The 18706-nt window shown below is 29.1% G+C and overlaps 1 protein-coding gene across 3 annotated transcripts in view; it reads right to left on the minus strand.

Moving 5' to 3' along the window:
- The window catches only part of LOC145314369 (uncharacterized), an 89867-nt gene that overhangs the window by 26188 nt on the left and 44973 nt on the right, over nucleotides 1-18706 (minus strand). For all 3 annotated transcript variants that reach the window (XR_013877740.1, XM_080154252.1, XM_080154250.1), the window contains exons 19-29: nucleotides 16083-16137; nucleotides 15584-15681; nucleotides 15069-15186; nucleotides 14523-14619; nucleotides 11931-12070; nucleotides 11356-11417; nucleotides 10696-10840; nucleotides 6562-6654; nucleotides 4565-4629; nucleotides 3858-3933; nucleotides 1941-2102 (exon numbers count right to left, since the gene is read on the minus strand). Coding sequence is in view for 2 of the 3 variants with exons in the window: in XM_080154252.1 (XP_080010378.1) it covers nucleotides 1941-2102; nucleotides 3858-3933; nucleotides 4565-4629; nucleotides 6562-6654; nucleotides 10696-10840; nucleotides 11356-11417; nucleotides 11931-12070; nucleotides 14523-14619; nucleotides 15069-15186; nucleotides 15584-15681; nucleotides 16083-16137 (1111 nt within the window). In the remaining variant the exon portion in view is untranslated. The remainder of the gene's footprint in view (nucleotides 1-1940; nucleotides 2103-3857; nucleotides 3934-4564; nucleotides 4630-6561; nucleotides 6655-10695; nucleotides 10841-11355; nucleotides 11418-11930; nucleotides 12071-14522; nucleotides 14620-15068; nucleotides 15187-15583; nucleotides 15682-16082; nucleotides 16138-18706) is intronic.

Here is an 18706-nt window from a genome sequence, read left to right on the forward strand (position 1 = left end):
ATGTCTATTATTATAAAAGAATAAGGCATAACAAACTACCTAACCCAATATCTACAATAATCTATGGGAAGAATATCATTGAGATGATAAAAGTCCAGTTGACATAAAAGAAATGGGAAGAAATTAATGAAAAACTGTCCGTCAGCACTTTCAAGTCTCTCGTCATGCAGGCATTTAGAGATAGGCCATAGGACGAATATATACTTCTGAATTTTTATGATATTTGCAGGGATTTAAAGGGATAAGACAATGGGCGATAAATTGATATACAATGTACATCCCCAATAATAATTCACAAAACTACTAACTATATAGATCAAAATTAGTGGTTGCAATGTTTGGACACTCAACTTGTTGAGCCAACGAATAAGAAAACGTTACTATAAAACTTTGGTGACTAGTGTAATAAATAGCCTATTGTCCCCTCCCTCTGTCAAATTGACTTTAACCCAAACTAAATTATTTTTGATTGTCTGTCATATAATTATCAAAGACAAAACCTTTTTAATTCAATGTTTCATTTAAATAATTTTCATGTTTCCCTTAATCCTTGAGAGATATCAAGCTTGATATGGGAGGGAGAGAACAATTATAGATAAATCTTTTTATTCCCCAAACTTCATACCCATAGCTTTCGCTAATAGAAGCATCAGGTAAAACAAAATTATGCCATATCCTATCCATCGATCCCTGGATATCAAGGTTGGCAGAAACATATTGGAAAAAAGGAAAATTCTTGTCAGGAATATAATGATAAAGAATAAGAAAACAGTTTGAATATTTAGAAGTTAAAAAACTTTTGATAGCAACAGTAGACCATAGTGGTTAGCTTGGAAAACTTTTATAAAAATTTTCAACTTTAATTTCAATCTATAGAAGTGCTACTTTGTTTGTTATCATTTGGGATATAGATCAATTTTAAAGAATCTTAAACTTTGACATTGCTTTTTTTTAGTCAATTTACCTATTTTTTCTCTCGGCCTTTTTTTGTAAATTTACCACGCAAATTGAATAAAGCAGTTACACAAAAGGAAACCGAAGTTTCAAAAAATATTTTCATAATCTTTAGTAAAATTAGCCGTGTGATGTCATAAAAATGAGAGATGAGATGAGAAGTGGGAAAGAAAACCCCTTAAAAAAAGATATGTTTAATCCCTCATTTTTATGACGTTACATGGCTTATTTTTGAGACACTTTGTCCAGTTACTAATCTTTAACTATAAGTTTAGATTAAGATATTTGATTTTTTTATTCACACAACCGTTCATATTTTATTTGCAGAGTTCTATCCCTATGATAATACAGTGTGTTTTTTTTTATGAGAACTTTTTTGAAAGCAACTTTACCCCACTTATAGTTATCAGAATTTAATGAATAATGGCTTATTTTCTTTGTTTTTTAAGGCAATTAATAGAAGAACAAAAAATATTTCAGTTTTTATTTAAAAAGTACAGTAAAATCTAAATTTCAAAACTTAGGTGTCAACATATAAAAATGGTTTTAGCGCATTTTTCTTAAAAAAATGGATTTTCTGTAGTCGACTTTTGGGGGCCAGTACTCCCTCCCTGCTTGAGATATGACCTTCAAACTTTGATATGTTCTAGTACATGTCCTTAATAGTATCTGTATACATATGAGCATAAGAAAAATGCGCTAAAACCATTTTTAGATGTTCACACCTAAGTTTTGAATTTTAGATTTTACTGTACTTTTTAAATAAAAACTGAAATATTTTTTGTTGTTCTATTAATTGCCTTAAAAAACGAAGAAAATAATTAAACATTAAATTCTGATAACTATAAGTGGGGTAAAATTGCTTTCAAAAAAGTTCTCATAAAAAAAACACACTGTATTTAAATGAATTGGCTTACTTATCTACTTAAATAGAGTAGATGCAGCTGAAAATACATAATTTTTCTAAATGGAAAATATTTTCTAACCTGTGTACTTTTGGCAGCATCTCTATTCTTCTCTTTCCTCTGATTAGCGGCTGAGTAATCCAGAAGCTTATCATTCCGCTTCTGGATCAGGCGGCTGGGGCCAGTCAAACAGTCGAGCAGGCAGCGCAGCCGATTTAGAATTCGCGTCTCAACCACCTCATTCTAAAAATTGATATTGTAAATAGTTTTTCAATAAAATTTAAATTATTTGAATGTCTCTTTCATCTAGTCGTCAAGTACATAGGTGTATATACTTATAAATTTGCTTTCTTCATTTTTAAAAGAAAAAAATTAATTCATCTATTTTTTCATCGATTAGCAATGTTTTTCAATTTATAAAAAAATCGATGAAACCGACCAATAGTAATATATTTTGAGAGGAAAATTTTAAAATTTCATTTCCTTAATGTTTAATGCTTAAACCCAATAAATTTAAATTACTTTTTAATGCATTTCCAACAATTTTTTAACATCAAACTTTTTGTACTCAGAACAAGAATGAAAATATCCAAAGGTGGAATAGTTTAAAGCATTGATTGTTAGCAAATGACCTTAATTAAAAGAAGGCGTCTTAACTTTTTTATAGCTAGCCGGTGCTTTTAGTAAGTAGTAGATGTAAAATTTTTCATAGAATTCAGATATGCAATCGGTTTTTTTGTAAAAAGTTAAAAAATAAAAAAATGGCCTAATATATTTTTTTGTACAGGCAACACTTTCTTCATCCCCTCTTTACCCCCTTCCCATTGTTATTCTCAATTCAAGAAATAAGATGGTTGCCTGTATAATATAATATAATATTTTCATATAATTCCTTTTATTGTAGTTTATATACTATATTGTAAACTTTTTATTTCAATTTTGCTTAGAATGGATTTGTAATATTTTTCTCTTTCTAACAGTATATATAACGCCTATTTCTTATGCCTGGGTAATGATAAAATTAAGTTCAAAGTTTTTATTCTCGTGGGTTCAAAAAAATCGATTTTTTCAATAATTACCTGACATAATTGAAAAAGTAAGGTGTCAAATTAAAGATCTTACTATTTTTGTTCATAATGGCCATTTTTTCTTCTTTTTTTGTTGCATTTTAGTACCTTAAAATCGACTTAATTTTTTTTTTAAACTTAAATTACTTAAAAAATAAGAGGTCTACAAAAAAACCGATTGCATATCTGAATTCTATGGAAAAATTTACATCTACTACTTACTAAAAGCACCGGCTAGCTATGAAAAAAAAGTTAAGACGCCTTCTTTATTAAAAATTATATGGGAAGACATTTAAGATAATTAAAAAAAGGAAGAAAGGTATATTATATTACACTTTAAAATAGGCTTGCTTATTATTTTACTATGTGGTCTGTCTTTAGGCATATAATGTCAAATACCAAAATAAAGAGAGGGGTAGGTTTCAGGTAAAATCCGTAAAGGTTATGTGTTATAAGTTAAAAACAGTAGAACGATAAAAATTTATGTTAACTTTTTTTTATTTTGTCTATAGTTCTTTTCAATAAGAAATACACATATTTAGTGAATATTATCGTGCTACTACTATTATTAAGCCTTAAAACACACACCTTTACGGATTTTACCCGAAACCTACCACTCTCTTTATAACTCATGCTACAGAATACCCTCAATAGAACAACAAACATTCAAACTAGACATGTAGAGTAGCTGCGCTACTAAACACAAAAATAAATATCATCTTTTAAAGTAGCAATAAATTTTCACAAGAAAAAGAACTAAAACTGCCAAAAAAGAGGAATCATTAACTTGTCAAAGTTTTAATAGCAAAGCTTATCTCACAATTATTTCAGTATGTTTGTCCTTATCTTGTTCTAGCTTCATGGAATTTAATTTTGTAATTTTTTTGTTGCTACACTACTTATGAACATAATCATCCTTGTTTTGACTTACAAATTGATTCCAAACATGTGATAGGATGTAAGAATGAGCACTTTGGAACTTTTCTACTTCGATCGGAGCTCCTTCCCTAAAACAATAAATTTTATTATTTTTCAAGTTTTATAATAGAGTTGTAATTAAGGTTTGGGAGAGCATAGTATATTTTTCTAATGTCCTTTTCTTATAGGGTGGTATAGGATAATGATTCTTAAATTATTGGTCATTTATCGCATCGTATACTATTTTAGACATCTTTCCGCGGTTGTTTTAGTATGGTTAAGAATCAGTTCTAATCAAGTGGATTTCTAGGGTTCTTTTTCTTTAATAAACCTTTATATAATTTTCTAACACTATTCAATTATAAAAATCTATTAAACTTTTTTATTCTTTTTAGTTTAGTTAAACACTTATCATCTTATGTATTTGTATTAGATGGAAAAACACTTAAATATATTATCTAAAAAGAAAACTTTTTCAAAGTTAGAAAAAGAGAAAAAATATTGGTTCTTTTAATAATACAAATATATGAACAAAAAAACTCTTCAAGCTTTCAATATAATGAATAAACAAGAACATTTGTATTCGAAATTAGCACAACCTAACTTAAAACTTTATTCTTAAATTGGGATGTTTTTTTCTATTAATAAACAAGAAAGTTATGACTATGACTTGGCGACATACAGACACACTCTAGAAATAATAATATCAAAATGGCTTACTTGTAATATTCGGATATGTTAGTTGAGGTGTTATACTGAGACACAGCCAATTTGTGAATACAGCCCTTAAATAAAAATATATAATTCAGTGAATATAATCATAATTTTCAAAATGATGAGCTGGATTCTTTAAAAACTTTTTGGCTCACTCCCTCACCAAAATTAGTGAGGCTCGCAAAAAAAAAATTTGTGAAAAATCCTCTAAAATCGCATGAAAACTCTGTAAATATTAACTAAAATCATAAAAGGGTTATTAAAATAAGATTTTGTTTAATTCTTGTAGATTTTTAATGCGATTTTGGCGAATTTTTTACAAAAAAACTTAGCGAGCCTCACTAATTTTAGAAAGGCAGTGAGCCAAAAAAAATTAAGAATCCACCTCTGGTTAATAACAAAATTTTGTTTTTCTTAGATACTAAATATTTGTGAATACAACAATATCCTATTAATTTATTATATTGAGATTTTGTGAATAAAATATTTCATGAATTCGACCTTGATATTTATCTGATTATCATCAAACCAGTAAACTTCGTGTCAACTTTATAACATTAATTTACATATATTTACGTTGATATAATGATGAGTATAAGTCACTATTTCAGGATTTTGCTTAAATTAATTGAAATAGCTAGTTATTAATCTTATTTTTAACATTTTTATGGACCTAGCAAAGAAATAAAATAAGTTCCAAGTTTTTCAAATTAAGCAATATAAAATTTCTACAAATGGATTTTCTATTTCCCATAAAAATTTGTGTTGAGAAAAATCCTGGCGAACGGAAATACTTTCTATAAAAAAAAGATACATTAACTTCATTTTTTTAATCATTTTTTGTTTTCTTCTTGTAAAGTTATAGTTTTGTTCAGTCTATCGGTCATAAGATTAACGTAAAAAAAATAGAGGGGGCAGGGGTTAAATAACTGTATGTCCACGGGGTGTGGACCCTGTGCCCAATTTCCATTGGGTCTTTAAATATCAGCGAATAGCGTCAGAAATATTGAAACAGCCAAGTCGCTTCAAAATAGCAGAAAGCAATTTGCTAGCAGACGAAAAAGGACTGAGGCCAGTGTTATACATATATACTTATATATTTGTTGTCATAAGAAAATTCGTACGCATGCTATCTAAAAAGACTTAAAAAACAACATTGTAGTTGTAACTTTTACATTTACATTTTTTGGATAAAAACGGCCATATTTTAGAATATTTATCCCCCAAAGAGAAAAAGCAAGAATTTCTTGGTATATCTACGCAGTTAACAGGAAAACAAAATTACATTTTTCTTGAATTAATATGAGTTTTTGCAAACTCATTTTCCTTCCATGTGTTTTTATCTCAAAATGGTTAAATGATTTTTAAAAACATGTTGAGCAAATTTGTTACGCTTTTTTATTGTTTTAAGTAACAAAGCTACTCTATATTAGTCTCATATGTCGTTAGGCCGGTTTATCTGTCTTTAACTTTTATTTGTTTCCCTTAATTAGGCTATTCTTTTGGGCTTGTAATGTAGAAAATCATAATCATTACTTAACTGTATCTTAAGATAGAAAATACGATTACTCAAAAAAGCTAAATTATTAAAATATCAAGATTAGTAATGAATTAGATCAATTTTGAAAGTAATATTTATTACCTTCACTCAATCAAGATTATTAATAAGATTACTGAGGGTTCTATGGACCCTTTTGGAAAGTAATAATTATTACCTTTACTTTATCAAGATTAGTAATGAGATTACTAAGGGAAGCATTAACATTATAGAAAGTAATAATCATTACCTTTACTTTATAAAGATTAGTAATGAGATTACTAAGGGAAGCATTAACATTATAGAAAGTAATAATTATTACCTTTACTTTATCAAGATTAGTAATGAGATTACTATTGAAAGCATTAACATTATAGAAAGTAATAATTATTACCTTTACTTTATCAAGATTAGTAATGAGATTACTAAGGGAAGCATTAACATTATAGTAAATAATAATTATTACCTTTACTTTATCAAGATTAGTAATGAGATTACTAAGGGAAGAATGAACAGTGTAGAATAATCTTTCCAATTCTTCAAAATCTTCATCTCGACTCTAAAAGACAAATGTTGATTAGTAAATAAAAATAATTAGTTAAGATGTCCTAAGAATATTTTTTAAAAATGATTCTAGGAGAATCTTATCAATAAACTTGGTTTTGAAAAAAAATAAAAAAATTTGCTTTGAGCACCTTAACAAAAGCATCTGTATTTATTAAAATTTTAGACGGTTCCAGTAGCCGCAAGGATGGATTGAAAAATAAATAAACATATTCAAATGATTTCATTTCCAGATTCGCTTCAAAACTAATTAATATTCGGTGGATTAGAACGGGTTCTCAGCCATACTGAAAAAAATGTAGAGCATCGTATCATATCCAGTTTTATACGAATATTAAATTGTAGAATAATAAGATTTAAAAAATGCTTTTAATCTGATAATTGTACATTTTTTTATACACGGAAAGCTGTTTCTAATACGATACAATATTATCAAATATAATTATCAAAATAAAACAGAATCGTACAGTACATTTTCTTCCATGATTATTTTTAGAATTTTCATTTTTAGCATAAAAAGTTTCTAACATGCAAGGAACACATTATTATTAGATTGGTAGATTTTTTTACATTGTTGGTAATAAGGCAAAAAGGTATAGCAAAGTAAACTTTTTTATAGTTTTATTTGAAGCAAAACTACTATATATTTTTACTAATTAACTATCACTTGGCTCCCATCATATGAAGGTAACGGATCTATGAAAAGATTGTTTATTTGTAAATCAGACCAGTGCATGGCGTGTCAAAGGGAGGGGGGGGGGTGTCCAGTCCACCTTCCTAGCAAAATCCTGTGCTACTGCACAAGACCCTTATTCATACCTAAAGCCTATTTGTTTACGGCGGGAGGATAATCCTAGCCCTTAAATATATATGCAAATAAGTTCATGACACTTTATATTAAAGTTTTTTTTTAAGTAGCTCCTAATATTTAATCAAGTATATCATCTAAGGGAAATATTGTCTCAGATAAAAAAAAATTAACAACAAAAAAACTGTAAGAAAGAAAAGAAAACAATATAAATAAAAACTTTATAATACCATTGACCTTGTACTGTAACTAAAATAATATAATAAAATGAGATTTTATCACGCAACCTTACACTAGATTTAACACAATAGAATAGTAATATGTTAATATGGAGTATATATGGTTGTAATGTTATTGACCTTGTACTTTGTCATTAAATGATAAAAATGACTATTATCAATATCATACAGTCCTCATAATACATAACATAACTTTAAATCCTTATATAAAAGTAAAAGGATGAATGTCTTTTCCTCTGTTTGTCTGTCTGTCTATTCAGATCTCGATGACTTCTGGACCGACATGGTTCTCTCCTTTACAGTAAAGCTTCTAATGGGTCAAAGAAAGATTAATAATAGGTGGTGGGTACAGACAGCCATCCATGAGAAAACAAACCTAAAAAATATCCACCCAAGAAAAACTTTAAAACCAAAATAGAAAGCGGAGATTCAAGTACCAAGTGGCCTCTTCGGTCATATCCATTAGTAATAAAAAAAATGCTTTTGAACAATACAAATTTACATGAATTTTACAAATTTAAATAAGGACATTTAACAATCGTTTAACTTATTAGTTGAATAGTTATCTATTCAAAATGTGTATATTTTATAAGGAAGTATAAGTCAATTATCCTAGGTAAACTATTAGACTATTTTCTTAAAAGCTTTTCCTTGTAGGAAAAAATATCAACAATGAAAGAGTATGCAAGCATACATTTTCATTTTGCCTAGGTTAAATTAATTCAAGGTCAAATTTATAATAATGTAACAAAAAGTATCCAAACCTTTGATATGTATTGCTAATTAATCACATTATATGACAATTCTATTAAATTGATCAATTATCTTATGTTATTAACAGACAACCTAATTTGAGGGAAAAGCTATTTTGTGAAATTAAGAAAATAATTATATTATTTTTGCTGGAAAAGTTAAATGTGAAGCTTTTAACTTTCATTTTGGTCTAAGGAGACGGGTATGGGCAGGTATTCTAGAAACCGGTGACCCACAAACAAACAGACAGACAGACACACCTTTTGGAAAACACTGTTGTGAGGTTCTAAGGGCAATACAAATGACGAGAAAGCTTTTTAAAGTTTTAATTGGAGGAATATGTGCAAACTATAAAAAGAAAACCAATCCATCATTAATTAAGAATATCTTCACATTATATTGTTATTGTATGTCAGACCTATTCAACTATTTTCTTCAGAATACCGATACATTTTTTGCCCATGAGAAAAACACAAAAGTTTAGGCTATTTTTCCAAGCCGGAAAGTTTTAATTCAATTGTTTTCTCTGGTGCAGTGCTAAAATTAGCTTGTGTGTCCCACATACAGTGATACAGGGGTGGGGATCAGTGCTTGTGTCTCCCACATACAATGATACAGGGGTGGGGAGCAGTGCTTGTGTGTGCCAGGGGTGAAGAACACTAAATAACAAGGGCTCCTAATATTACCGTCTTCAAATTATATCTTATTCTATACCTATATGAGCGACTACTTTTTCTGTTTTTTACCTTATGAATTATTTTCGACAGATTTTTTATAAAACGGCTTGCTTTATTGCATCAAGATCCATGACAGATCTATATAGGAAATAAACGTCTATATATGAGCTCGAGTCTTCCAATGCTAAAGTGTTTAATACTTATAGTGGTCCAATAATCCATAATAAACTCTCATTGACCAGAACGATAAGACCCATTATTTTACTCTATTAAGAATAAATTTATATATTTCTTTTATTTCATGTTGCTATTTGAATTATATTAAAGTATTAAATTTCTATTCATAATATAGAAAATTTAAATTTCTAAAATAGTAAATCAAAGAAAACTTAGTTTTTAAATAATTTGATACTAGCGACGCGTCCAGATATTAAACTAAAGTTTAACATTCAAATAAACATTTTAGCCCTTTCAGGACGATAATTTGAAACAAAAAATACTAGGATCCCATAACATTTTAAAGAGAGACAAAATTATAAATACGGTTTTAAATAAAAATAATAAAATTTAAAAAAAGACGGAAGGAAAGGGAAGTTAGAAAGAGGGACATTTAATCTTTAAAAAATGATGAAAAAACGAATATTCAGGGATAGGACAATGGAAGAAAAAGATTAACATTCATTCTAGCCTATAGCTATAATTTTAGAACGCCACCTCTAGTTTTAAATACTAGGCATAACCATAAGGAAAATGATTTAAAAAATAAACAACAAATGGGACAAAAAAACTAAAACTAGAAAAATAGAAACCATTACAACAATAAACTACTATTATTATTTCTATAAAATTGTCAATTACTAAGGCTGTCAAAAAATACGATTTTCAATATAGAAATCAAGCCAAAAAATATTAAACATTTGATTTTTACCTAGGTTCAATTGTTTCCATAAAATATATCAACTTGATATTGCTCCATATAGAAAAAGATCATTTTTGTGAGAAAAAATTTTATTATATTAAATCTAATCAATCAACACAACATAGTTTTTTGTTGAAAATATCAAAGCATTTTTAATTATGTTTGATAAATGACATCTTATGCAAGGTTTTTGCAAACAGTGTTGTTTGAATTTTTAAAAGCTAGTTGCTACGCTAACATAACATAAAAAAAGCATACTTTTATTTTACTTATGAGAAAAAAAGATGTTAATTTTGTTAATACTTGATAGTGGCTGCACCCTAGATCTACGAGCATGTATTCAAAGGGGGAAACAGCCCAAAACTATTCTTAGGCATAAATCAAAAAATGAAATATCCAAAAACCATCCTAGGCATATAAGAAAGCTTCAATGGACAGGAGAACTCAATCAGTTCAGTAGATTTTGAAATCTTAAGCTTCAAACAAACAAAAAACTTACTATTTAATACAATAGTATAAAAGAAGAATACTACTAAAATAATTCACTAAATTGAGGTTATTCAAACGGCCTATAATACGAGGTCTTTGCACTCAATAATAACATGAGCATCTGCTTAGGATTTTTTAAAAAAAAACTTACCGCTCCATCGAATCCCAATGAATTGAGCAGTTTTTGAGACAGCCGTGATGATTTCTTGCCAATAGAGTGCATGTTCAACTTTGTTATCCTTTTAGATAATGTGTCACTCTCCAGTGTCTTGTACTTGTCTACTATGTCCTTTTTCCTAAAATTAATAACTAGTGATTACCAACTCCATAAATAATATAGATGGAAAAAGTGGCGTGCACATCAATTAAGCAGAGAGGTTAAGAAGAGGAAGGCATTTTCAATTTTAGTAGGGTGTAAACAACCCTCTACACTCCGAATGCTAATGAATGAAAACATCCATAAAATCGAAGAAGCTCGACATATGGGACGGGCAGATAAACTTACTTATAGAAACAAAACATTTATTTTAAATTAAATCAATAAGAAATTTTTTTAATGGGAAACACGTTCCATTTGTTAATGATTTATGAGTTGATATGCTTCCTTAATTGTACCAAACTATTAAAAGGAATCATCATGCCATGTTGGAGAAAGAAAGGAATGACAAAATTAGAAACTAGTCAAAAAACGTTTAAACCTTCAAATAATCTAAGAAGGTCCTAAAAACACCAACAATTAGAAATCTGGCAATCACAATTCATGTTATTGTCAAAAAAATATACACAAATAAATCGAAAATATGAAGGTTACCTTTTAGTTTCGTTGATGGAAGCTGCAATGTTTGACATTATTTCCATTGATAACTTCAAATCCTAAAAAGAAAAAAATATATTATATTACAAATCAATGAGCTAATAAGTAAACACGACAAAAGCTATTTTAAATTTATTTATTAAATCAGGACAAAAATGCGCAATGAAACTATAACCATTGTTATACATAATCTCATTAAAAAATTCTGTTAAGTTAATGATATACAAGATTAAGGCAAAAAGAAAAAGATTAAAGCTAAAAAGACAATTTTAAGGCCGGCCATAAAGTACAATTTTTAGGTTAAAAAGTACAATTTTAAGGTAAAAAAGTACAATTTTAAGGTAAAAAAAGTACAATTTTAAGGTTAAAAAGTACAATTTTAAGGTTAAAAAGTACAAGTTTAAAGTTAAAAAGTACAAGTTTAAGGTCAAAAAGTACAATTTTAAGGTTAAAAAGTACAAGTTTAAGGTTAAAAGTACAAGTTTAAGGTTAAAAGTACAAGTTTAAGGTTAAAAAGTACAATTATAAGGTTAAAAATGATACACATAAAAGATAAAAAAAAGTATAGTTACCTGGTAATCTTGATTATCAGTTTCTGTATACTTGCATAGTTGTCCTAGTAGGAGGGGGTATTGAGCTATTCTTTGTACTGGCTTTATTAGGATACTTCGCAGGTTTAGACAAGATATATCAGCACGCAACCTCTCCAAACCTGAAAAAAAAACTCAGTAAAAACTAATCCTTATCTAAAAGTAATACGATGTTTATCTGTTTGTATTTGTGTACCGAAGGATCTTGCTAATGGTGAACAAATAAGGTTCTCCTTATCAGTGTAGCTTCTCATAGGTCCTGGGAAGGTTTATAACTATTTTTTTGGGAAGTGTACTAAAAAATATCTATTTTAAAAAATAATATTTCTTTTTAAAACAAGTGCTCCTAGAGGCACAAGTAGTCTCTATTTATAGATATAGGAAATGCCTAAAATCTTAAAAATGTGTAGACTTACAAAATAAGATTGTTATATACTTTAATCTTTTGTAAATATGGAAATATAAAGTTAGTTTTAGTTAATAAAATAGGTGGTTGAAAAGTTTGGACACTGCTTGTCAGATAAAATTAAGTTCAAGTCAATGAATGAAAGAACGTGATTATAAAAATGTCCCTTCCTTGAATATAACCTTATACTTGATTGTTAATCTTATGTTTAATGTAAGTTTGAACTAAGGAAAGCGTTTAATTGAACCTAAAATAATATTTGTTCCTTATGTACTAGGAAGGGCAATAGGACAATAACGATAAAATTAATGCATCTCCCACAAAGAAAAAAAGGTATAAGGTAATTTCACACAAATCTTTAAAATTAACTAACTGATTCCTGGGTAAATTGAAGACATCCAAAATATTTCCCAAGTATATTTCAAAATTCCGACTTTTCTAAAACAATTAAAGTACTGTTGTTTTCTACCTTTTATTGTACAATAATATGTAATCAAGAATAAACAGTAAAATTTTTTTTATTTTCCATATAGATTACTAGTAACCCTAAAGGCTAAAGGGATAAGACATCCCTAATGATGACACACAAAATTACCCATTCTGTACATTAAAGTTACTGGTTGAAACAAACGTTTGAACACTAAACTTAAGTAACAAACCAATCAAAATTCAGTAAAAGTCCAAAAAGAATAAGAAAATGTTATTGTAAAACTTTGGGGACTAGTGTAATAAAGCCAGCCCATTATCACCTCTCTCTCTCTCTCTCTGTGATAACACTCTCCGAAATCAGATAGAAATCAGTAGATTAAGACAGTGTTAATATAAAAGTTTAATTTGCCCTGGGATGACTTTCTCTTTTGCAAAATGCTAAAACAGTTTTCATCTGATTGGCTGATAGGACATTTGATTGGAATTTATGTTAAAACTTTTAAGTCTAATTTTGATCAGATTTGCATGTGAATTTTATGTGTCTGTCTTCTTCACTATTTAAGGATCTGATAGTAAGGCGTCTAGCAAACTATCGTACAACTATTAAAATTACATTTTACTTTACATTTGAAATTTTTAATCCTTATATAAAGTTACAGGATCTGTGTCTGTCAGTCTTTCTGTAACCGCTGAACCGATTTGGCTACAATGTAGCTTCTCAGAAGTTCTGGGAAGGTTTATAACTCTTTTGGAGGAGAGTACCATTACCCTTCCAAGAGAAATACATAAAAGTTAAACCCAGAATTTATTAAAAATTGAAGTAAAATAAGGAATGGACAAAAGAATAAAATAGAAATTTAAAATTAATATTTTATGAAAGAAAGTGTTTTTTTTGTATAAGCTAATATTAAATTCGCAATACTGTTATTAAGAGAGTTTTGAAATAAGTCTGAAGCTTGTAGGCAAATTAAACTTAATCCAACTTTTAGTGTTACCTAATTTATATAAATATGCATCTATAGCGACGGTATTTAACAAGAATGAAATTTCGCCAGAAAAAAAACAAACTTTTCTAAATAACGCGACAAATGAATTATCAAAAAATCAAAAACACACGAATGGCAAAATTTATAAACAAACTAATGTCTTGCGATGGTTTTAAGCTATTTTTCTCCATACCTCCTCATCACCTAGGCAAACATAGAACCTCTAGATACTAGGGACGAAGCCACTAGTATACTATTTATTTTGATATAAATTGTCCAACTAAATGAACACCACATTTTAAACCGTATATTTACTTAAAAGCTATTTAATTTAACCTGGGAAAAAAACATATTTCAAGTTAATTTAAAGTTGAAGTAAACCTTTATTTTTGTTTTTAAAACCACAGGTTAATTTAGTTTTATTTTTAACTTTACTTGATTAAGTAAACAGTCTCAGATTTTCAAAACTTATTAAACAGCAAAAAATCTCTAAAATTAGTAGGTTCGACCCTAGCCTCAATGGGATTCACACCAAAAGCTGACGGGGAAATTCTTTGATTATTCATTTTTATTTTTTATTCTTATTTTTGCCCTCTCCCCCCCCCCCCCCCTCCTCCACTAAAAAATTACCACCACTGAACCATTTGATATATTTGCCAAGAATCACACCTCGTCGGTTCAGAACGTAATGAATGCTTTAGACGAACAGGCAAACATACAACTACTTTGTAAGTAAAACAGACATTTTAGTACCTGACTGAAGTATTTTATGAGTAACAGGATCTGCTTCATATTTCTCAAGAACATGCAGGGCCCTCTCTTGTAATAAACAGTAATCTGTGTAAACAGCCTAAATATGAATTTGCTGTGAATAAAATAACAAGTACAATTATGTACATAAAAAAAGAGTAGCTGGCTAATAAAAGCAAAAAATAACCTATGTTTTTAGTTAATTAGTTGCTAAAATACTTTTATTTACTCCATTTTCTAATTTTTAAGAGCTATGCCTAAAAGTTAGGCTCCAGTTATAAATACTTGAATATTTTATAATTTTAGAAATCATTAAAAAAATAAAATAAATGATCATATCTTCAGCATACATACAGCACAAGCTGATATATTAAAATACAACATTACTAATGAATTAGAATAATTACCCAAATAATAAATATTACTTAGGTAACAAACAAACCATGGCAATAAAAGGTTTGTAGATCAATTTAACTGCCATTTTCCTATCTAATCATACTTAAACCAATGATTTTTTGACACTTAAATTGAAATGAGAAGAAGTTGTACCTTGATTCTACTAGATTCAGAAAGAAAGCAAGATCCTATCCTGGCCTTGGCGGATGTACATTCTGCTGGCTCACTTTCAGATCCAGGTTCCATCTCAACGGCCAGTCTGTCTTGAAACCTGGATAGATAGATACGATAGTTACCTAAAGCATTAAGGGTTTAAAATGAAGATGATAGATAGTACATCCTACATTTCATAAACCAGATTAATAAAGCATATGTATATAATTATACAACTGGGAAGATCGAATGGATGGTTTAAAATATCGATAGATGGATAGTGTTACATTCTGGAGGTCCTATTTAAGATACGGGTTTCATTTCAACGGAACGGACAATCAATCTAAATTGAGGACTAGATAGATAAATAGTTAGATGCATGAGTATCAGCGGGGTGCAGAAGCAGCCGGTTCTCATTTATTTCTATTCGAAGCCGCCGAAAAAAGATAGATAGATAAATATAGAGAAAGGTAGATTGATTGATTAATGAAAATATAAAAAGAAAATTAACTTACTGTTGGGATATTTCGATGACCGAGCTCATATTTGCGAATACGCTGTCCCAGTCAATTTGACCCTCATCACTTTTTCTACTTTCCTCGCCACGAAAGGCCTAAAAAATTGTTTTTATCAAATCTTTTTGCGCTGAATATCTACGCTTATAATATCTTGCCTCTACCGGCTGTAAAACCTCCCTAAACCATTATATTTACTAAAAATAGGGGTGATCTGTCCTGCCATAAGCCGTTAATGATATTTTTCATGACACAAATACGTACATTAACATACAACTTGCTGCTTTTTGTTGTATCTGACTAACTTGGCCATAATGACTACTTCAGCGAAGCAAAACAAATCTGAAATCTTAACAACATGTTTATGATTAGAAAACGGAAACTTTCAAAGATGTAGTTGCCGATAATTTTGTATAACTTATTTTAGGCGATGAGTGGAATGGCCCTAGTTATAGAGAAGCCGTATCACAAATGGGGAGAAAAAATATATTGACAATACCTGTATTGTTAGAGCCATATGCCTGCAATATTCTCTTTCTGTGCATATCAACTCTCTAGCAATTTCATACATACATTTAGTAACTATTTATAACAGATAAAAATAAATAATTATTGAATACTAACTTTTTACCTACAAAACACCTTCTGAACTTAATATGTAAAACTTCAAAAATTAACACAAAATTTATTATACTTTAACAAATTTTAAAAGTTTAGGATAGAAACTTTAGCTTTTTGTCAGAAAAATTCATTAGCTTTGATTAATAGCTACAGTTTTCAAATAATTAAAAACACCAGCTTCTTAAGTTGCCTACCTGCGAAATTAAAATATCAAAGATAAATAGATAAAGGGGGATAGATGGATACAGCAATAATATATCCTCACCGCCGGTGGCTAAAAGGCTTGGAAATACGATTAAATTTCTGATTGAAGATTATATTTGTGGATAGGTCGAAAATAGATTACAATAACGTTAAGTGGTCAAAACCGCTTAGTTAAGTTTTTATGGCACGTAGTAGCATCTCTATGTTTTTCCATCTCATAAATGATTTTCTACAATTTTATCCTTTAGATTGTAAACCTTGATCATTAATGTTTAGGTGAATTTTTTTATTGCTTTCCATTATATTTCATATTATTTCAACCAATAATTCTAATCTACAGATGGAACAATTTTATTTATCATTATTGGGAATGTACATCAATCTATCACCCAATGTCTTATACTTTAAGATTCCTAAACGATAAGGCCTATTAGTGCTAAATTAGCTAAAGCTAAAAAAAATATTATTTAAGGGTTATCAAAATTCTAAAGAATTAAATCTCAGGTAAGTTGAATGTCCTCCGTCTAATATCATACAAATATTAGTCTCTAAACCTTCTCTAAAATTGCAATGGAAAATTGATGGATATTTGAATAATAGTTAAATAGCAAACAAAAGAGGAAAACTATAATTAGTTTAATTGTCCTTTACTTAAATCAATACAATATTATTCTGTAGACCATTTCTGAAATCACAGTGAAAATTTGATGGATTTCATATAAAAGTCTGACAAAGCAGCCGCTTGAAAATTTTGCCTTTAACAACCTTTTCTTACTTTAGATTTATTCAGAATAAAAAAAATGTGCAGTTTAATATGAAACTTAAAGGAGGAAAATAATATTACATGATTCTCAATTCAAGTTTCAGTATAATTTAAAACTCAAATTATGCAAACAAAAAAATTCCACTGTGTCCGTTTAAGAGTCTTATGCTTCTTCTTTATTCCTAGTTTTAATCAATCTTGTAAATTTACCTTCAAATGCACCTATTCTTATTACAGATTTGTTTAACAAGAAATTTCAACAATCAAAAAGGTGTAGTTTCATTTAAAATTCAAGATGTAAAAAAAAATATTCCATTGTGTCCGTTTAAGAGCCATCTACTACTTGTGTAGTCTGAGAAACTATAAATCTTGTAAAGTTTGCCTTGCAATCTAACTTTACTATAACAAATCCTTGTTATCATCAAGGAAACAGACACACAGTCAAGTGTTTGAATTATGGGGTATAGTCCCTTTTATGGCAACGCTTGTTAAGAGGCGTTTCTTCGATTTTTTTCACAGTTGTTTTTCTCTTATTTCTAGCCGCTGCGGGGGGCTCTAACCCTACGGGGCTAATTACCTAACCCTTTGGGGAAATCACCCAACCCAATATAAAATAACCTAACCTAAAATCCATTTTGAAAAATACGACAAATCGCCCCTTAAGGGCTATTCCTGAATTATGTTTTGTTTGTGTAGCCTACAATTTCAAACCCAACACAAGATTTCCCCGTAGAAACAACACTTTTGGGGGTATTTTTTTGCATATAATTTTGCAGAATCTGTGTAATTATCCGCAATCCGCGTCATAACAAAGAATGCTAAAATCTTATCTAATAGGGCTGACCCTTATAGAAAGAGATATGGGGAAAAAAGCCAGAGAAAAGTTTTGTTAAGCACATTTTATAATTAGGTCTCATAGATAAAAGTAGTACATTTATTGTCTATAATTAATTGAAAGGACCAATGGGAATTTTATGGCTTGTAGCAAACTTCAACAAAAACCAATGAAATAACAATAAGATCAAAATCGATGTAAATTACCGATTATCTATGTCCATGCCATTCTTTATCTTTTAAGTTTCCCTATCAATTTTATATGTTTAATGAAATTAGTTTTGTGTTATTGTTGTGTTTATGGTCGCTTTGCTGCACTTTTTATCGCCGATAGAGGGCCAACTTTATGGCTTTTATGAATCTGGCTTCTTGCGTATATGTGTGTGTAAAAAGGGTGGCAAAAAGGGAAAATCAAATGAAATAAAATGGTTTAGGAAAAAAAGATTGAAGTCAATGACGTCCAAGCTTTTTTTAGGGGAATAAAATGAGAAGTTTAAAGGTTTAAGGAGGGTAATCTAATATATATTTTAATTTTGACGACGTTAAAATGAGGGGTTTAAAAGTTTGAGGGGGTAAACACCCCATTACCCCCCCCCCCTCCCTCTTCTTAACTTCTATGATTGAGGTATGTACATTTTACACAATATATCTTGCGATTTTAGATTAACCAATTATGGGATTGCATAACAACAATAACAAAT

The sequence above is a fragment of the Acartia tonsa genome, chromosome 3 (assembly GCF_053477335.1).
Source record: "Acartia tonsa isolate MP-2025a chromosome 3, ASM5347733v1, whole genome shotgun sequence".
Taxonomy (NCBI): domain Eukaryota; kingdom Metazoa; phylum Arthropoda; class Copepoda; order Calanoida; family Acartiidae; genus Acartia; species Acartia tonsa.